Consider the following 27,016-nt stretch of genomic DNA (forward strand, 5'->3'; position numbering starts at 1 on the left):
GTGTCCTTCTACGACAACTACAAACCAGGACTGTCCTCACACCGGCACTCGCTCGACATGTGAACCCCGGATTGTTTGCGAGTGTAATGTGCAGTGCGTGCGGGGACGGACCGGCTACCTTAGCCCACTTGATGTGGGGGTGTGGTGTTCCCGTGCAGGGGAATACCTGGGACTCGTTTCCACCGGACATTGAACAGTGCGTCACGTCGCCCCATCAGGCAATGCAACTCCAAGCTATCCAGCGGCTCGATGCTGCGCTGGCCCGGCAGAGGCGAACGGAGACTCCTCCTAGTAGCCAATGATGAGTCAGGCAACATAGAGGTCTAGCGAGACAGAGGGGTGGCGAAGCCCTGCGCGGCATGACCCACTCCCTCACACGCCGGATAGTGATAATAAAGTCTTGTTCTCTCTCTCTCTTGCCCACAACCTCCGAAGTGACTGGTCCACTCGCACTAGTCCGGTGGTTCTTCACAAATGTGAAAAATTGCCCCCTAAGCTGCTCCAACCTTTTAGACAATGTGGAGAAGTGCGCACTGTACTTTCTCGGGCAGCGAGGTTGCTCAAGCAGAAGATACACGACTACCATATTTTCGTGCGTATAGCCCGCACCAAAAATGCGAGAATTTCAGGGGTGAAGTAGAGGTGCAGATTATATGCGAGGTATTTTTTTTTTTTTGGTGCAGTTTCACTGCAATGTGCGTTGGGCCGTGGTGTCCCTACAGCAGTAATAGCGACTAAGCCACTGTTATTCCATTGACAGTGCTTATTTTGCCCACACGGCTCAACAACATACCAACCTAAAAAAATGTATGCGGCAAGTCATACGTAGTCAGCTAGGTAAATTTATTTACATAAGCAAAGGTATAATTTTGCTTGAGTAGTACCTTTGGTCCATCCTTTTATGCATGAAATATGCGGGCAATATGCGGGGATATATTTTTTTTTATTCGATGACGGAAAGTGGGGGTGCGGATTATATGCAGGGGCGTGTTATACGCATGAAAATACGGTATTTCGTGCAAAAGTAAAACAGTTTCACCAGTAAAGTGTTTTCATAAATGCTATGTCCTTTTATGACATCCAATTCCTTAGCTTGCTCATATTGAATTATACCCTATATTGTGGGAATGGTGGAGAACCGCAACCCGCGATCCTGAGTCGGCGCGCGCTTCGGGAGGGACTTGTGCACTGAAACCGGTCCGGCGCTCCGCTGGTTCGTCGGCGTCCCCCGAGAGATGGCACCACCGATCTGTGCAGGCTAGGTGGGCGGGCGCGGGAGCGCCAAACGTGTGCACGCGAGAGTCTAGAGAGTCTCAGCGGAGACCCGGATGGGGCTGGTTCAGCGGAACATGGCAGCAGTGGCGGATACATGTATCTCACATGGGAGCTTTGTTTGCCGTGCGCCGTGAGTGCCTGCCTCCCGTACGCGGTCACGACCCAGACGGCGTGATTCCTGAGCCTTGTGCTCGCATGCTTTGGGATTCCCCAAATAAACGGCTGTGCTTCGGCACTACTGTCTACTGTGTTCTCGTATCGGCGAACCTCGCTGGGCTGCTGTAGGCATGGGAGCCCGCGTGGTTGACACGCCGGGAGCTAGCGTGGGGACCTACCCCAGAGTGCTGGCAAGGTCCCCGAGGAACCCCACATATCCCACAATATCAAACTGATGGGTGTTTTTCTTGGGAGTTTGATATACACTGGTTTGACTGTAGTGGCATTGCAACATCACAGTGGCATATCATTGCTTCTTTTTTTAATGACTACCAGTACAAGTGAATCCCATAGATTCTGCCAAGAAAGCAAGGAAGCACAAACCTGCTGTACTAATAAGACAAGCTTGCCAGTGATAACTTCTGGCCAGTTACACTTAGACGAAAGCCAAGAAAATTCCCATGGTAGAATCCACTACATACAGTGCATGGCTGTTTAGTAGAGATGGGTGAATATTCGACAAATTCGAATATTCGATCGAATATTTTATTATTCGAATTCGCTTCGACTCGAATTCAAGCATTCGAAAATTTCGAATTATTCGGCGTCACCGAATACGCTGGCACAGTCTTCGAACGTTGGCACGGACTGCAAGTGGCGCAAGCAAAGAGGCAGTACAGTGTAGCGGCACGCAGCCAGCCATTCACGTATAGCTGCTGTCAGTCCTATCGCCATCGCTAACACGTTTTGCTTGAAGGTGGGAGATAGAAGTCACTCCAATCCATTCAGCACAGCTCTATTTCCAAAATGGCGTCAATGTCATTTGGCGCGTCGGAAGACGATTCACGCTCAACATTTGCAAATCCAATATGGAAATACCACTCCAAGCTTCCCAGTGGCGGCACAGCGCAGTGCGAATCGTGCCAATCCGTTTTGAAGACCCCGACCGGAACGACTACAACGCTAGTGAGTCACCTGAAGCGACACCCTTGCAAGTACAATGCTTACTTATCCGACCGCCAGTGTAAAGTAATGGTGGCCTCAAAGCGGAGCGCGGGAAAGGGAAGCTCGTCTCTGGTTTCGGTTGCATCCATTTTCAAGCCAAAGCTCCAGCCGACGTCCCCAAGAGCGAAAGAGATGACACGAAGAATCGCCACTTTCATTGCCCACAGCCTTCAGCCGTACAGTGTGGTCGAAGCTAAAAGCTTCGTGGATATGATCAACTACGCAATGCCCGCGTATGTCATCCCTTCTCGAAATAAGTTTTCAAGGACGATTATTCCAGAGTTATATGCGGCGAAGATGAACGAGTTGAAAAAGGTGTTGCGGGAAATTTTCTCCCGGGGAGTAGAGTGCTACACGCTCACAACGGACGCGTGGACGTCGCGAGCGGGCGACAGCTACATGAACATGACCGTTCACATGCTGGATCGTAACTTCATGCAGCATGCGCATGGCATGCAAAGCAATGCCAGAACGTCACACGGCAGACAATATCCTGTGTTTTCTTCAAGTGGTCGTAAAAAGAGTGGGACCTTCCCGAAGACATCCCTACCTTTGTTGTCACGGACAATGGAAGAAACTTTGTTTCGGCTGTTGCCAGGTCGTCGTGGGAGGGACTGCAGTGTTTTGGACACACTCTTCAACTGTGCATTAGTGATGCAAAAAAAGAAGTCTCAAGTTTTGCCCTACTCTGTATGAAATCAAGGTCCATCGTGGGACACTACAAGAAAAGCGCGTGAGCACGAGGCAGGATCCTCGAAATACAGAATGACATGCACATGCCGGCCCTTGAAGTTATCCAAGATGTCCCAACCCGCTGGAACAGCGAGCATGCAATGTTGGCAAGGCTGCTAAAGCTTCGGGCTCCTATTTCTGTAGAGCTGTCGGAGTCAGACTCGGTGGAAAATCTGAGCGCGCAAGAGTGGAAGCTGATGAATGCCATAGTCAGAGTGCTTCAGCCCTTAGAACAGGCTACTGCCGAGCTTTCTGCAGACCACTATTCAATTCTTTCACAAGTTATTCCACTCCTGCACTGCACGCGTGTGATGCTTGAGGAGCACTATCTGGAGCAGACGAAGCAGCACCTTTTGCCTCCAGTCTCTTGCGCAGTGTTTCGACACGATTCCCCGACATCAAGATGGCCAAAGTGCCAGCACTTGCCATGCTGATTGACCCACGCTTCCAGAGTATCTGCTACGCCACGGAAGCTGAAAAGAAGTGGGCAAGAGCATTGCTTGTGTCTACTGTGGAAAAGCTTTTTCCATCACAGCAGAAACAGGACCAAGGATGTTCTGTCGTGCCAGAATCAGCAATGGGTGCGACAAGCACTGTGTGGACTATTTTTTCTACATTGAGCTCCACCGCATGTCAAGAAACTGACAATGGTCATACCGCTAGGCAAGTCTGCGACTACCTGAGTGCACCGCTGCTGCCTCGAGCAGAGAACCCATTGGACTGGTGGAAAGGTCGTGGGAGCCAATCGTACCCAGCCCTGGCTAAAGTAGCTCAGAGGTACCTCTCCATCCCGGCCACTCAGACAAGAAGTGAGAGACTGTTCTCAACTGCTTCTCACAGAGCATGTCGAGCAGCTTGTTTTCCTTCTAGAGAACCTGTAACTTTGCCGCCAGCTGTTGACACGAGATGTGCAGCATTTGCAGTGCTCCTATTATTTTTATAACATGAACATTTGATGTTACCTTCCCCCAGTGTTCATAAAATAAAAGTGCATGAACACAGTTTAGACTCACGAAACTTATTGTATGAGTATCAGTTACTTAAGCACGTGCATTTTTACGATGAATGATTATCATTTTCCAAAGTATGTGAGAAAAAGTAGTAATGATATTCGAACTATTCAATTCGAAATTATTCGAGAAAAACCACTATTCGCTTCGAATTCGATTCGAAGCAAAATTTCACTATTCGCCCAAGCCTACTGTTTAGCTGTTCAACGCACCTGCTTTTCAGCCCCTACGTACTGGGCATTCTGGGTCACTTGGAACTTTGGCAGCTTGCCTTGCTGCTGGGCCATGTCTCGGAGCGTTCGGGCAGTCTTCACCGTCGAATTCCGGGAATGCACAAACACCATTGCCTGAAAAAAAAGAAAGAGGCAGTGTTTTTGTTAGCACCAATAAATTACCTTCATTGGTAGCTTTAAAAAGGCCAATTTTCAGCAACAGCAGTACTCAAGAGTTCGACGAAAGCTCGTCTAGTCAGGAATCGTGATGAGGATGAAGTTGCGGTCACTGACCAAGTCAAGGTGAAAAACAGCGACGTTTCGGAACCGGTACGGATTCCTTGATCACACTAAGCAGGCAAGAGCCGTAAGTCGCTCCTTATTTTAAAATTTGATGTAAAGAATGGGTGTAGCTTGCTAGCAGATTGCCATCTGTCCCAATGATAGTGTCCTCGACAGATGGCAATCTTCCAGCAAGCTACACCTGTTCATTACGTCACATTTTAGAATAAGAAGCGACTTACGGCTCTTGCCTGCTTAGTGTGATCAAGGAACCCATACGGGTTCCGAAACGTCTCTGTTTTTCACCCCGACTTGGTCAGTGACCGCAATTTCAGCAACAGCACATTTCTAAGCAATGAAAGAGGAAAATTTCAACTGACCAGTACAGTCATTTGGCACTTCAGAATGTGTGAACTTACTTTCCAAGCAGCATTAAATTTTAATGCTTGTGCTTAATGCTATCCCAACAGCACAATGTGATTTATCAGCAATGTAGACAGATTATCTTTAAGGGGGGACACTGGTCTTGAAGACATTTTTGTTATTTTTAAACCAATCTCCTTGAAATTTGCACATTAAGTGTGTTTTGACATCCTGAGCACAAATATGCTATCAGTTTTCGTCTATATAGTATAAGTTCAGAGTTGTGCAACATGTTATGTCATTCCATTTCGGGCAATTTTTAATTATCTGCTTATCATATACTTGAATACTTTTTGTTCCTTTGCGCTCTAGAAGGACCAGGGAGTGCAACTATACCACAGCAGTAATTTTATCCCTGTTTCTGCAATTGCTGTACACTTCATAAATGTCAGGTCATCAATTATCAATGTTTTCGTAAAACGAAATGCATAAAAAATTATACTAGTATAAAAAAATTCTATATTTTTGTGGTTTTATTGCACTCTTCAGTTCTTAAGCTTTCGAATGCAGCAAGAATGACGCAAATCTGACCAGTACATCCCAAGATATTGTACCCGACAGTTGACCTCGTGGGAAAAAAACTGGTTTTGAGAAAACAAGGCACGAAGTTCGGAAATGCAGGGGAAAATGGCCATTTAGCAACTTCAAATGGCGACAGCTTTGTAAATACTGATAGTACAGCCATAATATTTTGCAGCTACATTCTTTGGCACCTATAGACTGCAAATAAAATAATACAGAAAATTGATTTTTTGGCAAATTTTTGGCCCTCAAGACCAGTGTCCCCCCTTAAGCACGTATTTCAGAAAAGTGTATAAATGGTGAGTTTGCACTTCATACTCCAAAAACAAGATGCTTTTCGGGACCTGTATGATGCATACTGCAGTACATTTGTGATGACAGCTGTAAAATAAATTTGCATTCCCGAGTTAGATCAATGCCCGATTTAGATCGCAGCACAAAACACAAAGACAGTATGACAATGACAAGCACTTGTTGCTTGGCCAGAGTGTCATGCAGTTATTTCTTTCTGTTACCTGCGTGTTTTGCGTTTCAACGATAACGTGCTCTGTACGGGTTTGATATTTTGCTGGAACAGACATCCTTTCAAATTCAATACATCACACATATGTTGTCACGTAGCCAAAGACGATGCAGGCTTCTTCGAGGAACAAAAGTTTACTGGAGCGAACTTGTGCCCCACTAAGAACTGAAACAATGCACAAGCGCCAAAGGAGCCGTCATCAAAACGACGTGCCCAAAGTAGCGTCGGCGAATCGAGTGCCGGGGCGTCTGCTAGGCGAGTGTTTATCACTCCGCGCCATACTTTCCAAAATCGCCAAATTACATCAAGAACAGGGAAGACCATTCTGGTCGAGTGGCGAAAGGGCGTAACACTCGCAAAAAAGGACACTTGTGCGGCAGACAAAAGAAAGAGAGGGAAACACACGCTTTGCTTCGAACATAGGTAAGACAATCGGGCGCTGCCAGACGCTGGCAACAAAACACACAGGGCATGGTTAGGAGCAATATGAAGAATTGCTAGTTGCACCCACACAGTACTATTTCATACTGCACCAGAGCAAGCTCAAGAGTGTCTTGCATGCAGCAGAAACTTGAAGACAATTTCGAGGGCAATAGAAAGCAACATTATTCAAGTACAAATTAATGACAAAGGCGCACTGACCGGCGTATAAAGTTGCTGAAAATTCTTTCTGAAAATGATCCTGATCCCAGCAATCTCTTACAATCCAATTCCTTCCAAAATTGAAAAAAAAAAAAAGCTTGGAGTGTTTTAAAAGCTCTACAGCAGGCTCCCGTTAAGACAAGCTTGAAGGGATCACACAAACGGGTTCGTCTTATCAGAAGTTCTGAAGGCCTGGCTTGGTAGCCAGACATGGCGGGCAGCTCCCCTTGCGAGCAAACACACAACTGACTCGCCGACTCTGTGGTCGATAGCTGTGGTGGCAGTGGCGCAAGCTCACCTGCTCCTGCTGAGGGACGGCACTGTTCAGGAGTTTCTATGCTCACAAATAGGAGAGTCTCCATCGTCACGTTCTTTTCACCTTTAAGGACAATAGTCTTTCTTGGGCTACTTAAATGAAAAAATTTTGAATTCGGCTGCCCGGCCAAAGGGCAAACGAATTCTTGAATGACATTTATGCAGGCAAAGCATTTCTAAACTACTAAATCTGGTGACAATGTTCATACAGTCTACGCTCATTACAGCGGATCCGGCAACAACGAACTTTCGCTTACAACAGACCATTTCTGTTGGTTTGTTTGGTCCCCGTGGAGTCCACTCCGGTCATAACGGACCCGGCTATAGCAGACTATCGGCTACAACAGACTAAACTTTAGTCGAAAATTGTTTTGACTGAATGCTTATAGCGGACTTCCGCGCTGCCGGCACCCAATATGCTTTTTCTTTGCTTATTTTGGCGAAGAAACTGTTATGTCTGGGAACATTGGCGGCAGCCGGGCCATTGGCGCAGCCAAGCCAAGCCAGTGCCGCTGGCCTTTTTTTTTTTTTTTTGTGCGATCGGCGGCATGAGCTGCACTATAGGCTCCTTTATAACGGCTTGTGCCTGCTCAGTGCCAGAAATTCCGCCGTTCTCTCTGGTGGCGCCCTAATCCCAGGTTGTCCTGTGTTGGCGAGGGCACAGTAAACATTTGTCTACACACCTGGCAACAATGAGTGGTTTAAAAAGAAGTTGTTAAGGCCCTTTGCAGACAAAACATACGGGTTGTATAAAGGTGACTCCGGCTCTGAAATTCAATTTGCCAGGAATAAAACCATCTAGCTAGGGTGACGCTAGAACTGAAAAGTGTTATTATAAAAGAGATGCTCTTTCTGGGGCTATCTTGTTCGTTCATAAATAATTTAACGCAAAAATTTTTTTTCTGCGTTTCCCTCGATTCAGCCAGAAATGTTATGGGTGAGTTTACTAGTGGGTTTGTGATATGTGATTGGTGAGGTAAGAATGAATGTACCGGGGAGAAGTAGCGAGAGAAACAAGCTAAGTACATGCTGAATGTTTATCCTAAGCGTATACAGGGGCTCTCAAATACTGAGCATCGCCTTGAGCTAAAGCTTGAAGTCGTCATTCTTTGCGCAGCAGCCAGGCATTGCCGATTACCGCGTCGTCAATATATCTACAACATGCGCGATGGCAACATTTCCTGGAGCAGCAGCGACGGAGGAATAGGGAAGGGATGGAGGAAGGTGGGGGCGTACCTTTTCGTGGACCCTAAAAAGTATTAGCCGCAAAACAAGACTTAATGGACTCGTAAGTAAAAAAAAGGAGCTCAACTGTTTGGACTTCTTGAAACAAAATTTAATTAGTATGACTCAATTATCACTAAACATCGAATCTAGAATCATTATTTTTCACTTATCAGCGGGAGAAAAGTTAACTGGCTCTTATCAAAGTGAGAACCATTAGGTCATGCATACATTTTGTTGGGAAACTGCCGTAGCAAACCCAAAAGGGCGAGCGTGCAGGCGGAAACAGTACACTGAACGCAGTTCAGTAGGTTTGCGACGCCACCCATAAAGCTTTGGTCTTTAATACTGGCTCATGAAGTTCAAGCTCGCCGTTTTGCGGACTTTTGTAGCTGGAAGACGCCTTCGTGTAGCAGACGACGCCGAGGTGCGTTTCAGTTCACCTCCGCCTGAAACAGTAGTTCGCATCGGCATGACCATCAAAAAACCTGGGAACTTGGCGCCCCCACAGTGAACGGGCTGCTGCAATGGGTTTCGGGGCGATAGAGCAGGCACAGTAGGTTATATAGGAGGCTATGGCTGCACGCTAGCTGATTTCACTGATGGATAAAGTAAATATGATTAACGCAGTCGAGCACGGCGAAAAACAGGCCGACATCGCCAAAAGTACAGGCCTATCTAAGCAGACGGTCCGTTCGACCGTCAAGAACAAGGCCGCTGCCGATAAACTCGGCTGGTGGGATTGAACAGCGCTTTCGAATACGGAAACTGACGCATTTGGAGTCGAGTCTGCCCTCCATCTTCACAGGTTTTTTATGTAATAAAGAACTCAGGTTCAGTGAAGCGCGGCATTTATTATTCCCACGCATGCATAGTTCGCGTTCCGTCCGGAGAAAAAGGTAAGAAATTCCTAAAGTAGGAGGTTGGCTCCCATCCATTGTGTGCAATCTGCCGGTGGCCGTGCACAGGCCAACTGGTAGAACTTTCGGCATTTACAGCTGTCCATCAGATTATATCGCATCAGCTGTTTTAATGCCAAGACTATAATTATAAGAAATGCGGAAGCTTCCTTGGGGGAATGTCGAGCAGCGATCCGATTTGCTTGGCGAACGGTGCCTCGTCCCACAGGGTTTTAAAAGAGCCCAGCTAATTCTGCTGGCCACGACTGATTTTATAGCGGGTTAGTGATTGCTCCTTGCTATATTCTTGCTTTCTTTGCTCAGCTTAGCGTGCGTCTTTACGCACTCGACCGCATGTGCTAGGCCTTTGTCAAGTGCCGGTGCTAAGCTTCGGAAACGGGGTTTTAGGGGCGAAGCTCCTTAAAGGGGTCCTGAAGTACCTTCCGCCGATGCGTGGATGTACATGTAACCAAATAAAGCAATGTATTAGCAATCTCCTCCCGCAAGAATTTTGTTAAAGCGATGAGTATTAGCTGAGAAATCGTAAATCAAAAACTGCGCATTATCGTCGCGCCGCGTTTCCTCCTCCTTTCAACTTACTCTCCGCTGTTGACGGCGAGCGAGCCTTCCCTCCCATGACGCTGCGCTCCCAGGCGGTGACGTACTTCCGCTATTGCGCTGCTCCCACTGCCGTCTGCTACGGGCAAGCTTTGTTGACGCCATGAATCCCGCACTCCGCTCAAGGCTGGAAAAGCGAACGAAAAATCTGGCCGCAGGTGTGCGGCGGCCTGGCCTTGCCCTTTCGCGGTGTACGTTGGTGCAGTTGCTATTGGCGGCATGTGACTTTTTATCGGCGGCGAACTCGCAGCCGCACGGGGGGATCGTGCGCTCGCTCCCTTGGATGCACAGCGCACTGTTTATCCAAAAAGCGCCGTATCAGATGTGGCCCCGCTGGTGCCGGGTCTTATTTTGTGGCGGTGGTAATTCCTGCCGGCGGCATGCGAAAAAGACATTTTAAACCGATACAGAACCCGTGCACAAAACGCCAGTTCAGCTTGGGGCGACGCGTGGTGGAGAGCGGCAACGTTGGCAAAACATGCTCCGCCGCGGCTCTGAGCTTTCTAGCACTGGAGCGAGCGCCATTTCTTTGACAATATCAAACATCGGTTGCCCTGGCAACAAGGCACAAACCGCTCCAGAAGTCAGTTACGGTTGCGAGATCCCGGTTCAGCTTGGGGCCCCACCTCACGGCATATGGGCATTGCAGGCATACTACTCACTCCCATTTGGAAGTGCGTGATGCGTTTGGCATTACAGGAGGCGATGGTGTGTGTGTTGTGGATGCCTTTGTTTCGCGATGAAATGCGACATTGTGCTTCTGCGGGTGGATAGTGCTTCCCATGGTCTGGATTATCTTTCTCGAGCGGCGTACGACTCAACCTCGCATGGGGTATGTGCAGTGTGCGTGGCTAAAAGCCATCTCGGCTTGTGCGCCAGAATTAAGTGACTTGCTGTTCGTCCCCGCAAACCGCGCGCGAGGTGAGTGCCGAATTTACGAGGGGCAGGAGGAGGCAACCCATCGTCTGTCAATCGCGGTTCGGACTTGCAACGCATGTTGTGACGTTGCGTTCGTTCGAAACGCATCTCTGGATTGTTTGGAAGTTGAATAAAATGTATGCGTCAAACCCGGGCATTCGGCTCAGGGCGTTCTCTGCGATTGCAAGAAAGAAGTGTCACGGGGCTTCAACGCTTTCTTTATGGAACGTACTCAAGTAAGAGAATATCCATGTCGTGTTATGGCCCTGTTGCATTCAATACAAACGGTTAAGCGTGTGTTTACACTTGTTTCGTTTGTCGTAAAATGTCCAAGCACTCCGGCACTCCGCTGGCAGATCAGCCGGCGAGCCGACGCTGAGCAGACGACTCATCTCTTTGCCGGAAGTGCGTGAAAAAGCCGCCCAATAGCAGGATGTCTAGCTCATGACGAACATCTGGGAATCGATGACGTAGACATGTGAAGATGGCGGCGTCCAAAAACACGAAGGGAAGAGTGAGAAAAAAGCGACAAACTTTGCAACAAAAGTGTGAGCTTTCCGCTGCGCGTAAAAGAGTAATACTTGGCACAGATGATATTGACGACCCAATCTAACGATTGCGCTAGTCAATTTAGTGTGCTCAAAACGCCTTTCAGGGCCCCTTTAAGTCATGGGTCTGTCCATCCCTTGTGTCTCGTGGTACGTGACCGCCGCATGCTTTCGGAGATGTCGCAAAGTGGGCCGCGTTGCACGCGCAAGAACCGGCTGCAACCGGCAGAGCGCGAGCTTGTCTGTGTTCGCCAACGGAGGCGCGAGCGCACGTGCACTGCGAGGGGGAGATCACGCAAGAGATCACGCCACGAACGCAGGCAGTCGTTCTCGGAGATCGAACAAGACGCAAGGACCTTTGCTCGCTTCCTCTCGTCTTGTTCGGGCACAAGTTCGCCCTAAATAAAAGTTCTTTCTTTACCGTTGTGTCCCATCCTACGTGACAAATTGTGGTGGAGGTGCGGGGTAGTCCTCGATGGCGCGGGGTCTTTCACCAGGTCTGGGCCTGGGAGCATTGACTCCGAAAATAAAAGTTGATTTGTACAATGTACGCACACAGTCTTACGTCTTTCTTAATTATGTAATGGGCGAACTTTCACGGGAGAGTTACGGTTACCGATGATCTCCCCCTCTCGGGCTTCGCCCCACTTATCATCATTCATTCCGTGGATATGGCGTGATTTTTTTAGGTATTCTTTTTTCCCCCGCGTGAACGCTGTGCAGAGGTGCTGCAGGCGCGTAGAAAGAACAGAGGGTCCGCATGTATGTGCAGTACTGGTCAAAGTCCGCACTTTTGCGCTCGTAAACCTCCGCCCCCCCCTCCACCCCCAACCCCGGTCGGATACTGCATACTTCGGCTACAGCGGACATTTTTTCCGGATAAGAGGGTCCGTTGTAACGAGCGTGGACTGTACTTGGGCACGCTGTAGTTGGGCGCGCTTTTTGAATCCCAGTGGTTTTTCTTAGGTCCACAACAGCGTCCTCCCCACGGTGGGCAGCGGTGGAAATTCCACCCACTCCCCTGCCTTCTCCCACTCCGCCGCTCCCTGCCTGCCCACTGCCTTGGCCAGGCTGACCCACCACTCCCACTGACCACCACTCCCGTCTCAAATGTGGGCCTGAGGGTCTAGCCGTGGCCACTGCGCTCCTTCCACCTGGCTACGTGAAAAGGAGTCTGAGCAAGTGGCTGGGAAATCTCAGATCGCCAGCTGCGTGCAAATCTTATGCCGCTGTCTTATTTTTTCACCAAATATTCGGTATTTGACCACAGGCGTTAAATTTTTTTGGTGAGAATTTGAAACCCTTACATCCCCCCACCCCCCTCCCCCGCTGCCACATTCTCAATATGTCAACCTCTCAATACTTTCTGGGGAGAACTCTGGTCCACGATATTGTTGATCTGCCAGTTAGACGGTTAAAGAGACACTGAAGTGATTTGTAAACATTTGGCATTACTTGCGCAGATTTTAGATGGAGGCAAAAAGCAAAAACGCCTGATTTGTTTTCCGAGATTTCGAGATGTGTTCAGATTTCAGCACACGTTACAGATCCCCAGGTGGTCAAAATTAATCCGGAGCCCTCCTCTACGGCACGCCTCATCGCCTGTGTAGCGTCGCCACGTTAAACCTAATAATCCATCAATCATATTTTAGTCTGGAGTCCTTAGGTCATGTTTAGGCCACTCTCAATGTGGCTTTATTTAGTAGAAAAATCAGTTTGAAAGTGCTGTCCTCCTCTCTGCATCCTCCTTGCCGATTTCCTATGACGTTTTGTATAACACTCACTCGAAATGGCTTCACTCGTCGGCATCATCCCCACTTCCTCCATTTGGGCAATGATGGCTGCCCCATCTTGTAGCGATAAAAACTTCCACTTTTGGGCTGGCGGAGGCATCTTACTGAGAGCAAACATCCCGATCGCCGCACACACTACAAATGCATACGTGCTACTTAGCGCTAGCAGGCTAGCATAGCCCAAGCCAAAGCCGCGCCATGAGTCACTATGTGCTACCCCCTGCTGGTGTCGCTTCAAGGATGCCTCCACGGCCACCTGCTGCATGGTCTTTTTTGAAAACAAATATGGTGGCGGCCATGCAAGCGACGCGTGCTATGGCTAAAGTTTACTCACTTCGAGTCCGAAAAAAATGCATTTGACTGAGCACTTTTAACAGCAAAGCTTTTTAGCAAATCGTAATTTTTTGTGTCCGCAGTTAAAATTACCAAGACATTTCCGAGCACGCACACGTGAGCGTGGGCCTCACGGCAAGCGTCCGCAGTTAACCAAGAAAATGCATAGCGCATCGCATGTGTGTGCATGCCTCGTGACGACCGCCCAGCGTCCCCTGCGCAGATTTGTCGAGCCAAGATTGTGGCAACCGCCTGGCAGTTAAAAAAACCAAGAAAATGCCGTGTGCTCGAGAGGGCATGCCTCGCGACGACCGCCCAGTGTTCCCTGTGCACGTTTGTCAAGCCAAGCATACACATTTAGGGAGATTGGCCAAGATTGGCCAAAAAAAAATCCAGTATTCGCCGTTATCGTGGCAACACTTGCTCGGAACATGTCATAGCGTAAGCCCCAGCAAGGTGAAGTCCAATGATCGTCGCTCCCAAAAAATGAAAGAAGCTCACACTTACAGCAACAATGACAGAGTAAAGGTCGTTGCAGCAGCAAAGAAGAAGAAGCAAATCGGGTGCAATCGTGAACTTAACCTTTGTGATGGTCGTGAAGGTTGCGTGCAGCTTTGCTACATTCAAGTCTTATGCATTAGTGTGAGAGCTTCCTTCATGTTTTTGGACACTGTAAGCCTCAAATGGGTAGGTAAAATGCCGACCGGACTTGCAGCGAAGCAAGACTGCTCGCAGTCACAATCCTGAACCAGCCGACCCTTGGCCAGGTACGAACACACCTCTTACAATACGCGAACGAACCAGGCAAGTTCCAAAGGTGGGGGAAAACGCATCACATTTGAGCATTTCCGGTGACATAGACGGCGTTCATTCACTGCGTACGCCTCGGCTAGAGATCGTTACGATTCTAAGCCGTGCTGGCCGGCTTATCTGACGCATTTTACAGCCGACAACATGGCAGCAGCACAGTATGCCGATTACCGAGATATAGAGAACGCCCAGCAAACGATAACGTTGCAGATGCCAAGCATGTTGTTTCACAGAACCAAAACCAAAACTGGTTTGAATTCCGACCTTGGACATTGTTCATCGCATCTCGAATACATGTCACGACTGTTAGTTGTTGCAGGTGCTGCAAATGTTGGAAGGTATTATTTCTCCTTTTATAAATTAAATACTGCTTTATCGACCGGTTAAATGATGAAAAGTGTGCTTACTAGAGCAGTCTATGCGATGCAAACAAAAACAGAAGTTTGACTAGCTCACTTCAGTGTCCCCTTAAAACCTTCCAGCCTCGAGTGGGGAGCAAGGCAGGGCGTGCCCACCGCTCTCTAACCAGCTATGGGCCCCCGGAAGCCCCCCCCCTTCCCCCGGGCGGCAGCAGCAGCTCACCTGGTACCCCCTCTGGACGACGGAGCAGACCTTCTCGAAGCAGACCTCGTCCATGTCGGTCTGCTGCTGCAGGGGCGAGGTGGCCTTGACGCCGATGAAGGTCTGCCCGAGGGGCACGGGCCGGAAGCGGTTGTCGAAGTAGAACAGCCCCTGGCGGGGGTTGACGCGCAGGAACTGGGCCACGTCCACGTAGTTGGGCAGCGTCGCCGACAGGCCCACAATGCGGATCATCGTCTGCGACGACTCCACCTGCACGCAATGCAGACGTGCTGAAACGTCGCGCCCCGCCCCTAAACCCACCCGAAAGACATCAAACCACCCTTGTTTACTATAGGAATGCGTACAATTGAGCCATGAGAACATTTTACAGTGCGAAAAAATCACGGGTCTTGGAAGAAATGTTCGCACTGCTGGGGTTCAAACTCGGGCCATTTGTTCTAAAATGCGTGGTTCAACACATTAGGCTAGTCAGGCCCAACAGTGGGGCTCCAAACAGGAGAAGGGGTGCTCAAAGTGAACCAGCAGGTGGTGGAATCTGGCTTGACGAGGACGCCGCAGCCATGGAGACAAGCCAGTGCCAAGAGCAAACCTGTCTCAGCGTTCGGGCCACGAGTGCCTCCAGGACGGGCCCCCGGTCGCCATGCAGCAGGTGCACTTCGTCCAGGATCAGCAGTTTCACGATCTGGTTGAGTGCGATGTCTCCCGTGGACTTGCGCGTCACCACGTCCCACTTCTCGGGGGTCGTCACGAGCATCTGTGGCGGGGAGACAGGCACCCCTCCGCCTTTAGGAGCTTGGCGCACGGAAATGGGCAACAGTCACTGGCATGATGTCAGTTGCCATCTGGCAACCGGGCAGCCCGTCAAGCCCATCCATGCCGAAGCAGCAACATGGTCTGCTCCTACTCAGAGCAACATTTCCCATTTTCGAACTTCTGCTGTTCCTCAAAGCGCTGTCACACCGTCTGCACTGGCACTCCACACTGATTACAGCCATGAAACGATGCTGTTTGTCAGTCCTCTGCAATCATGCAGCACCCGCGGGGGAGGGGGGGGGGGGGGGAGGTAAATTTTTGTACTGCGAAACGTTGCCATGTTTTGACAAAGTAGAGTAATTGACAATAAGGTTCTAACCAGCCTAGGCGACGCGCGATCCGCGATAGCCGCCTACCACCAGATCAACTACAAATTTGATCGTATGGGAATCGTATGGTCGTATAAGAAGACGAACACGCGCTTGTAAGTGCAATAAATGTATAGATTTGTCATTTATATTATGCCTGGAAGCTGCGGTAAAACAGATGCTTGCTGTGCCTGCATTTAGCACCGTGCCTTCGCGGCGAGATGGGGCATTTACGCATCTGTGTTGCTGCACACGAAACTCGAAAAATGAGTTTCCTCTAAGCAAACAGACTTAGTGAATGTATTCTTTTGTTGCGGTCTCTTGACGCTCGCGCATCCAGCGGGGGGTACGAGGCCAGTAACTTTGACTATCAGGAAATAGTGACTACCAATAACTATTTTAGTATCACTGTCACAGGCTGCGCGCTAACAACATATGGCTGCTATGTGTACTCTCACAATGACGATGAACCATTTCGCGACTTCACTTGCGAAAAAGAAAAAAAAAAGGTAACTTATGTAGAGCACGGAATCACCCGATATTTTTATTGGAATAATTTCTGGCTTTGACTTCGTTTATTTTTGTTTTGTTGGTGTTTATTCTACTTTTTCCTCCTTTCATGCTTTCCTTTTCCCCCTCGACATGAAATACTGCACATGCCACTGTCTCTGGGCGACGCAAGGAGACCAAGAACAGCATCGTACATGCTGACAGGGGCACCACTCAACGTAAGCGGACCTTGAAAACAAAAAAATGGAGCTTTCTTTAGTATGTAGCCGAACACGAAGCATCTTAAAAACTGTGGTTTCTTCCTCTGACATAGGAATCGGTAAAACACGAAGTGAAATGTGCAGCGAAATCTGCAGCTGAGCATGGTTTGCGGGTCGGCGGCTGTCTTGTGGGTGTGTTTGGCGAGCGACGTCCTGCTGGCAAGTCGCTTCGGCACAGGTGTACTGGCATCATTTCCGTGACGGATATGACGTCCGTGAAATCTTGGTGTATCATAAAACACACTCATGTTAAAATATAAAACCCGAAAACGAACAACCCGAAGTGTAACGTACTCTTTAGTACTAAAGGTTGCCTCCCCGCAAGAATACCCTGTGTGCAGGAGCACACCCTTTACAGGCCGCTTGCTTCGCTGTACTGGCATCACTTCCGTGATGGATATGACGTAAGTGAAATCTTCGTGAATCCCAGAATAAAACCTTTTCGTGTTAAAAAAAAAAGAACCTCCTTGGAACACATTGCAAGAGCCCCAACCCTCAGAATGACTCCTTTTCGGCTATTCTGTCGCGCACTGGTTATCCGAAAGCATAAATGCCCCAGTCGTCAGTTGACCGTGCGGTACACGGTGGTGTTGCGGTGGTTGCTGGTGCAGAAAGCCACATGAGGATGCGACGGCCTCAGCGAGGCTAGCTTGACCCCCCACCTGTAATGCAGGCAGCCAGCGACAGTCCAAACCAACAGCACGTCGTTCCTATCGGGCGCCGCGCGGCCGGGTCGGGCCGTCAGCGCCCGTGCGTTCAGCCAACCACCGCCGCATCTTGCGGCCGCCAGTAAGCACCCCCATCACGTACGTGCGCTTCGTGACGTCACGGTGTTTACATACAGGGAGAGGTCCATTACCCCCTTTCTGAACGTAGCGAAGCCTTTCATTTACAAGGTGTGGAGTGGACAGAGCCGATGTGTTGTGGTGGTGACATCGCATCGGTGGTGAACAGGAAAAAGCACAGTCAGCGGTCAGACGTCATCACAACCCCCCCGATTTTCTCCAGCGGCTGCAAGTCATCGTGACGGACGACCCAGGAAAGTCAATGCGGGCCATTGCGAAAGAACCTCATGTCGCAGAGTCAACTGTCAGGCTCGCTGTGCACGAGGACTTGAGGTACCATTCCTATATCATGAGGGAAGAGGGGTGGGTGGGGGGGGGGGGCAGTTTATGTCCAATAAAGCTCGGGAGAATCGTCTGCTCCAGTCCAAGTGCTTGCTGAACAAGCTGAAAAGATCTGAGAAGCCTGAAATGCTGTGGTTTTTTTTCAGATGAAAAGAACTTTGACCAAGAACAAGAAGTTAACCGCCTTAACGACAGGTGGTTTTGTGCAAGCGCTGATTAGATGCCTACAGTGATGCACACAAAATTTCCGTCTGTGATAGTGTTATCTGTCGTCAGCAACGAGGGCGACGTCATGCCGCCACACTTTTTTGCAGAACAACTTCGCGTTAATGCTGTCGCATAAGTGGATGTGCTTTCCACCATCGTAGAGCCATGGAAAGAGAGTGTTTCGAAAGGAAGACCTCATGTCTTTCAGCAAGATTTGGCTCCTGCCCACTCTGCCTGCATCACCCAAGAGTGGCTAGCTGACAACTTCCACAACCACGTCACTCCCAGCTTGGGGCCTCCTAGTTCTCCCGGTTCAAATGCACTTGACTAGAATGTCTGGGGCATCGTTGAGAGAGAGGCCAACAAAGAGCCGCATAATACAAGACTCACTGAAGGCCACCATTGCTCACTCAACGGCCAACATCTCTAAGGAGCACCTGACTTGTGTATGCAGCCGTTTCTGAAGCCGAATCGGATTGTTTATTGCTGCCAATGGCGGATTTATTAAGTAGTTATGGAAAAAAAAACATAAAAAAAGTACTTCGCAAAGTTTCGTGCTGGAGATATTCTGTTGTGCATGAAGCCAACTTTCTGTTCCCAAATACCTCGTGCACCCTGTCCATGCCGAAAGATGGGGGAGCCCACAAATACGCAGGAAAGGGTGTAAACGTGGCAAAAAACTTTGCAATGAAAGTGCGAGCTTTCCGCTGCACATAAAAATGTTAATACAGTTAAACCTCGTTATAACGAAATTGAAGGGGCGCCGCGATTTGCTCGTTATAGCCAATATTTCGTTATAGCCGTAGCCGACATTTACTGCAAATATTGTGCATTGTAGTTACCTAAAACAAAAAGCGGGCGAAATAGCATCTTGCTGCACGGCGATAGTCAGTAAAATAAACACATTCCGGAGGTAAAAAGGAAAAGTCACGAACCTACTTTATTGCAGTTCAAAACTCGTATTTCAAACAGACTTGGCTACGAAGAAGTCCGTAATTCCTAATGCGAGCGATGGCTCCCTCAGCTGCGGCCGCTACGTTCACGCCATCTTCGCCGCCCTCGTGCGCGCCGAAGTAGCGACGCAGCGCGTCCACCGCATCTAGTGCCTCCGACGCCGTCCTTAGCGCTTCCTTTCACGCCACGTGCAACAGCGCTGACGATGGACTCTCGGTTGCTCACGATGGTAGACAGCGTACTCGTCCACACGTCAAAGTCTCTTGCCACGGCTTTTGCCGTCTTCTGTTCAAGCGTGATAGTCTTTCGCTTTCGCTCCCCGCCTGTCGCACTCGCGTTGTTGGAATCACGCCGGCAGTACGATAAAAGATAAGGCTGAAGACTGCCAAAACCCACGCACACACAACTACGCAGCGACGTCGGCGATACGAACAGGGGGGGAGGAGGGGGGTGGGGGGGAGAGGAAGGAGTCTAGGTGGTGTTGCGCAACCGCGCGCGCCGTGTGCATTGGGGTTCTCGGGCTCACCGCGGATAGTCCGCGGATTCCCCGAAGCCCTAGGGATACGTGGGAAAATGGAACGTCGGACTGCTTCTCGGGGAGCCCGCGGTGAGCCCGACACTGTAAATCAAAGGGCCCCATTGTCTGCATGCCGTGCGCAGCGAGAGGAGGGTGGGGGCTTCGCGGGCGCAGCGTCCGCATGGCGCGCCAGCCAGCTTCGCGCGCGTGGCGGGAGTTTTGAACTGCTAATACAGTTGCCGCGTCACGCACTGTCTCAAATTCGCGTTGCGCACTGTTGTAAAATTAACTCAAAATTTGATTTCTCAACGAAATTTGTTCGTTATATCCCGTAACGGGGAAATTTTACCTCGTTAAAACGAGGTTTTAAATACATTGGTTTCTATGGGGACTTTCAAGGGGAATTACGATTTGCTCGTTATATCCATTATTTCGTTATAGCCCGTCTCGTTATAACGAGGTTTAACTGTACTTTGCACAGATGACGCTGACCACCCAATCTAGCGATTGCGCTTGTTCATTTAGTGTGCTCAAAATGCCTTTGAGGACTCCCTTAAATTAAACCTCAGTTTGCAAGAGCTAATATACAACGAAAAGTAGACTCTATGACTGCCTTTAGCTGTGCCTAGCAAGTGCCACATTTACTCACATACCGACACGTTTTCCAGGGGAACAAACGAATGTTTTGGAGACCACTGCAGGGTACAAGCCATGCTGCAATGTTGCTGCTATGCCAACCGGGTCGAATGCGGTCTTAGCAAGCCTCACATGTGTTCCAACTACATGAAGCTGCATGAATGCTGCAACTAAAGCACACCTTCACTGTCAACGTATCAGCACCAGATGCAAATTTCCCCGGCTCAAGAGTTCTGGCAACCCCTACAACTTTGAAGTGAAATGTCCGATCAGGGATCAGGGAACCACAGACGGGGTCAAACTTTGTGCGACAGTTTTACCCTCGTGCACGTTTGGTGTCCTATTCACAACAGTGCAGGCAGCAGCAGCAGAGGCACTGCCGCAATCAAGCATCAGCTTACGCACCCAGCGACAAGTTCTGCACACCTAAACCATACCAGCTGGTAATGTCAAACAGTCAAAATTTCTTAACAGGAATTACTCTTTTGTCACAAGCGAATATCCAGCAGATAAGTCCACACAAAATATTAATAATAATAAAGAAAAACACATATCAGCCCATTTGCAGCTAAACCTCTCTCTAGCCTCTTAGGAGCTCAACTTAAAGGAGCCATGAAGAGAAAACAAAAGTTTGGTTCATTCAAAAGATTGTCTCGTTAGAATCATACTGACACCACTTTTAACATAAACTTCGCTCAAATAAGCTACATAATTAGGAAAAACGGGAATGGTCATGCGACCCACCAGCTCATTTCCCGCAACAGAACCTATGTCGTCACATGGGCTAAGCTCTGCGATTGGCGGAGGCTGGCAGAAGCAGACGCAAATTAGGTAGAACTTACAAACTAGACGAACGAGCAATTTGCGCTTAAATTTAGGGCACATTCTTTACAAAGCAATAAGAATGATGGGACAAACCGTGGAAGTTACGAAAGCACTGTAAACATAGAAGTACTGATGCGTTCTGCTGTTCGTACTGCGCACAGCATGCCTGGTTTAGCTGCACAGCACTACGGGGCTTGGGGTTGTCTCAGATGACACTGGCCGATTGACGCAAGCAACGGTGTCTTACGTGGCCCCATTTGTCGAGCGAGCACTGTTTCAGGGAACGAATATTTTCTCCCAGAACAAAAACAAGCCAGGTTTAAATGCGGGCAAAAACAAACCAAACGCTTGCCACGGTATGGTGGCGCCATCTAGGCTACGGAACGTAAAAAAACGCGGGAACAAACCAACACCGCTGTTCAGGGTGGAGACAACCTTCGAATGGTCCCGTGCCGCCGCAATTGGGCCAACGGGCTCAGCGCGTTATTCTTTTCGTTTCCCACGAGACCTAGCAACGCGAAACAGACAATATGATTCAAACTTCTTCAGTAAACCGCGTTGCGGCGATAATTTTAGCGCGGTTTTGACACAATGACTTGCTTCGGCGGCGAGCGAGCAACCAAAAATGGCGGCGCCAGCGTATACGTGTCTCTACCCTGTACGGCGGATGCGTGAATGAAGGTACTCTAGGCTGCAGAGCGGTCGGTTTCAGTGATGTCACTTGGGACCACGAAAACGCACGATTGAGCGGGAAAATGAAAATTTTAACCTAAATTGTTTAATTTCTCAGTGAATAAAGCACCGTTTGTATCCGGACAAGCGCTGGGGGCACTATAAAACACGAAATCTTTCGAATAAAACCAACTTGCATTTTCTCTTCATGGTTCCTTTAAGTAAACCTTAGCCTTCACTGCATTATCAGCTTAACTCACAGACCTCTAGATGAAGTCTACCTGGGTAGAACTATTGCTATTGTATACAAACACAGTCGTTCATTATTAATGGACAAAAAAAATGGTCGTGTATCTGCTCACTTGGCTGCAAATGTACGGCAGCCTTCTGCCGCACCTGCCCCAAATGTCTCTCCCCTCTTTCCTTCCCTCCCACGATAAACACGGTGTAGGTTTGCTCCGGCCAATTCAATTTTTCTGCACACTGCACTGCACACGCACCACCCATTGGAACCTTTTGTTACTGGTGAACTTGGAATGCCTCCATGGGGCCTAGGCACAAGTTCTTTTGCATTCTTGGGTCAAACTATTGTTCTCGACACCCATTTTTTTGTTTCCTATCACAAATATCAAGCAAATATCTATTTTCCCTAATTAGAACACTGCCTATAGACCCAGTTATGTATTAATGTTTTGCCTTAAATACGGCTGTTGTTCTCTCTCTGTTTAACAATGTTGACAAGCATGACGTATGATACCTGATCTAGCGGATTGGAAAGGTTTTGCTTGCATAAACTTCTCGTTTCAGAATTCCCCCTCTTGGCCGGGTGGCTGACTCGAAAGACAGAGACAGATCAACATTTTTGGGGCTAAGTAGCCCAGAAGAGACTCCTGTCCTTTAAGCGCAAAGCGGGGGCAACAACACACACTCACGTGCGTCTTCATGATTTCCGACTTGCTGAGCTGCATGTCGCCAGTCAGCTCCCGAACCACAACCCCCAGGGAGCTGAGGCGCTTGCTGAAATTGCGAACCATCTCGGCCGCAAGTGCCTTCATGGGGGCCACATACACCACCTGCACACACAGGGAGCCACGCAAGCTCGCAAGGGCTGCCCAGATGCCAAGAAAGACACTTGCACTCGTTTTTTTACAATGTCTGAAAATACGAGGCTGACGTTTGCTGACCTTTCGTCACTGGCAAGGACAGCAACCAACAATTATGTACACTGAACACCTGCAATTTCATCAAGGGCAAAAAGCATGAAATCATGCTTCTAGAGTTTGTCACTTCTCATTTACACGCCAATTTGTCTCCCTTGTTCCTTGTCAATTACTCATGGCAAGCAGAGGTGTGTAAAAAGTTGATGCTAATCTAACAGTTCTGAATAATAGCAAACAAAAAATAAATAAGCTATCAACTCAAACGTCAAACAGAAAAATTTGATTTTAATTCCAATCAACGTCAAGCAAAAAAAAAGAAAGAGAAGAAAAGAAAAGTTAATTTGAAATGTGCCTTCACATGTGCACTTTGCATCCAAAGATTACCAAGCCTAGCCACTGCCATACACAGCTTCGCTGTAAAGTAAATTAATTCTGCTGCACAACATTCTTGTCGGTGAAAACTGCACCCCAACTTCTGAAACCCCAGCCACACGTTTGTGAAAAGTGGAGTGCATCGGATTAGAGCGCGCATCCTCCTGCGGTGCCGGCCACCTTGAAGTTGGGGTTGAGCGTCCTCCCGTTGATCTGCTGCTTGACCTCGTGCAGGATGGCCAGCATGGCCACGTTGGTCTTGCCCGCGCCGGTCGGCGCACAAATGAGCAGGTTCTCATTGGTGTTGTACACGGTGTCAAACACAATGGACTGAATCCTGTTGAGCGTCTTGACGCCCCGGAACCCTGCCTGGCACACCTGGCACAGGGGAGCGGACAGAAGCAAGCATTGGTAAGGGGCTCTCTCACGGGCACACAATTGTACCCACAGCTATTGTTTTCTTTACGTGCCAAGCTTCACGCAGACAAAATGAGCATCATGTTATGATGTGAACAGGGTGCCGTGTTTGCTTTTTCCCTCAGTTTCTCGAAAGCCAAATTTCTGACTGTTGGTCATTTGGGGCCTCGATACCTTCACCTCTGGGACAGATAGAAATGCATTTCTTTTTGCCAACAGGAACCTGACAGTCGGCAAAACGCAAGTGCATCAATGCTTGACAACCATTGCGAAATTCACTGCAATATAAAATCACCTAACAAGGCGGAAATTGGAAAATGCCTCTCCCACTGTATTCTTCATTCACTGGACTATATGTCCCTGTATTCAAAATCATTTTATAACATTGCGATTGGTTTGCACACATGCCTTGACAATGACAAATTATCATCAATAATCTCAGGAGCTCATTGATGGAGCAGGAAAATAACTGCAAATTTTAAATCAGCACCTCAAACTCAGTGTTACGATTGATGCAAACATAAAGGAAACGGGCCCAAGACGAGCGTGCCCCCTCGAGAGCAGTCGTTTGCATGCCCAATACCTCGTCCAGGTTGGCAATCTCGACAAGATGGTTGCCCACGTTCGGTGGCGGAGGCTTGCTCAGCGGTATGGACACTTCCTCGTACTTTCCCGTGGAGGTGATCTTGCAGTCGGCTGGCAGGGTCAACTACAGGGGGCAAAAGGGTTGCGCAAACTCACAGGAAGGACGGCCAGATAAGCAGAGTGCGGCTCACTCGCGAATTCAGGCAGTGCACAACATGCGTTTCAACTGATTCTGGAGACACTCCTTCCTTCACTTTTTCTTTGCTTAATAAAGGGGTACTGACCCCAATTCCCGCGGGTTAACATTATTACCCAGTTCGCTTTCTTTAGTCAATAGAATACCCTGGCTAGAATATGAGCAGCCTGAAACGCGTGCAACAGCATGGCGAGTGGTGCACAGCAAATGGACATCAGCGTGACGACGACCTGTGGCAAAGAAAAGAAAGTGACGCAGCCAAGTGCCTGCAATGTTTGGCCGAAACTTGCCACTTCACTTCGCATGCACAGCCCAGAGAGCAGCAATAACGTGCTGGCACTTTTCATGAACTGGCACAGATGAATTTCCAGAGCTGCAGTTGCAACCGCTTGCCATAATGGCACTTTTGCCATTACGTTAAAAAAAAGAAAGAAAAAAGCCAGGTTCCACATGTGGGAATGAAGCTGATAGTAACATAACCTACAATCGCAACAGAAGCCGGCATCCATGCTTTTATTGAAAGCAGTCATCAAATTTCCACCGCGATGGTACGCCTAAATGCCCTCAGGCAGCTCAGCCACTCAGCATCGATGGCGGTATGGTGTTTCGACGTCTGCACACAAAACGGTGAGGTAATGGTGTAGTTATGTCCTACACGCCACCGGGCTCCAAGCATGTGAAACTGAAGCTGATTTTAAAGCCGTTCTATGCAGTTAATTATGGTGCACGCAAGTATTTAAAAGCGCTGTTTCAAGATTAATGGGCCTTCAAGTATCAGTAAAAGCAATAAAAAGAGAAAATAAAATTCTGGCGTTTCCACTATCCCCTCAAGCCAACTTCGGTTGTGTCCACCTTTGGAATAGTCTTGCATTTTTTCATCTGTGCAAACGCTACAAAAATTGCTACATTATGATCGGGAATACAACGCATGTGAAAATATTATGCCAACAAAACCTAATACGTATTACATTCCCACTCAAAACACATTTTTTGAAATGACTATGCCGTAAGAACATGGTACTGACATGCATTCACTTCACGATAAAAGGACCTGGTAGCTGAAAAGGTTCACAGTGGGCGAACAACACACCTTGGATCCTGCAATGAAAGATGCTGACATCTTGGCCTCGGCAAAGGAGTCGTACACATGCGGATACCTCTCCACGCGTGTGTGGGTCCTCCTTGCCAGCAGGGGTGTGGCCTTGGCAGTCATGAGCTCCGCATTCAGTTCGGCATGCCTGCAACAACAAGCACCACTCGGTCAGAGGACGGCAGTACCGGGCTCATGGGGTCCCGTTCTTCCTTTCGTCCCCGTGCGCACAAACTATCAGCAAGCCCAGCAGGTTCCCAGTGGCAATGCTGAGATAGCAGGGGGAAGGGGGAGCGAACATTGCGTGGCCTCTGGAGTTGTTGGCCTCAAAACAAAGCTCTCAACCCACCCGATTTATTACCACGCAGCTCTTATACAATACAAGCTGCAGGTTCTGGCCTCTACAAGTTTCCCTTTGACGCACAGCTAGTGCAACAGATGTATTCAACAGATTGCGAGCACCAGGGTGAAATGTCTACTGCTGCACACTTGAGGTGTCCCTGTAACTCGATTACCATGGCTGGGTGCAGGGCACAGTTACCCACACTGCCTCGTTTGTCACATGCTTCAACTAGCACACCTTGCCCTTGCAAGCCAGTGACCTCCAGAGGAAATCACCGCAGCTTTAACAATTTTAGGCGCAGGATGCCTTTAGTGGAAACTTGAACAACCTTCAAACTTTTCTGCGTGCAGATGTAAACCTTCTCGGCGCAAGTGTGTGATGCAGAAATTATACCACTATGCTGAAATTGTAATGCTATTTTGGGGATACAACTGTAGGAATCCTGGTAGGCTGTAATTTGTCCGGAATACACAATGCACCTTAGTTGTGGTTTGTGGATTTTGCCCCTTTCTGGGATTTTTCACATTGCACGCACTCGACTGCATTCTCAAAAAACGCACAGTGCAGGAGTGAAAAAAAAAAACTTTTTTTTTTTTTTTCAAAACGAAAGCTAGTCGCACTTCCGAAGCTTCTGGTGCGATAAAAGGCAGGCTCAGAAGGCCAAAGGGAGGTAAAGAGTGGTCGCCTACTTTTGCCTTCGAAGAAACTCGATGTTCAACTGAACTTCGTCCTCCTGTTCCTTCGTGCTCTTCATTCGGTCACGCCCGATTCTCTTCTCTTCCTTCTGGATTTTCTTCATCAGACTCTTCTCTTGTTCCGACTGAAAAGTTGGGCAAATGTTAACAAAGTTGCGATAAAGCTGAAGCCCCAATGCCCTTGCAGAAAATTCGCTCAGTCCGTGTTGGCACAAATCAACACATTGGAGTCTCATCAACATACACCTCTAGAACTCCCCTCAACTGTCATGGCTCCAACCTTGTTCATTACTTAAACGGAAACTGGCCTTCCCTACAGAGCCTCAACTTCATTTCTTTCATGGCTTCTGCCTCTCTTACCTTGGAAACCTCCCCACTCCTCCAGCCCCAACCTTCAGCTTTTCTGCCCAAATAGGTTGCAGCTAGCACCAAACTGCTTTCTAAACAAACATTTGTCAAACCAATGAGCGAGTGAACACAAGACTGACCGCCCAGGAGGTGTGCACC

General features: G+C 48.7%; 1 protein-coding gene and 1 pseudogene across 1 annotated transcript in view; one reads left to right on the forward strand and one right to left on the reverse strand.

Moving 5' to 3' along the window:
• Positions 1-27,016, reverse strand: part of LOC144153836 (activating signal cointegrator 1 complex subunit 3-like) — a 136,420-nt gene that overhangs the window by 95,096 nt on the left and 14,308 nt on the right. Inside the window, exons 6-13 of the mRNA XM_077685565.1 lie at positions 26,504-26,634; positions 25,472-25,619; positions 24,184-24,309; positions 23,364-23,561; positions 22,584-22,724; positions 15,412-15,576; positions 14,823-15,071; positions 4,391-4,525 (exon numbers count right to left, since the gene is read on the reverse strand). Coding sequence (XP_077541691.1) covers positions 4,391-4,525; positions 14,823-15,071; positions 15,412-15,576; positions 22,584-22,724; positions 23,364-23,561; positions 24,184-24,309; positions 25,472-25,619; positions 26,504-26,634 — 1,293 coding nt within the window. The remainder of the gene's footprint in view (positions 1-4,390; positions 4,526-14,822; positions 15,072-15,411; positions 15,577-22,583; positions 22,725-23,363; positions 23,562-24,183; positions 24,310-25,471; positions 25,620-26,503; positions 26,635-27,016) is intronic.
• On the forward strand, positions 2,854-4,378 carry LOC144153837 (zinc finger BED domain-containing protein 4-like; annotated as a pseudogene).

This window comes from Haemaphysalis longicornis, unplaced genomic scaffold (genome assembly GCF_048455015.1).
Source record: "Haemaphysalis longicornis isolate Haplotype H1 unplaced genomic scaffold, Haemaphysalis longicornis Haplotype H1 scaffold_9, whole genome shotgun sequence".
In the NCBI taxonomy this organism is placed as follows: Eukaryota; Metazoa; Arthropoda; class Arachnida; order Ixodida; family Ixodidae; genus Haemaphysalis; species Haemaphysalis longicornis.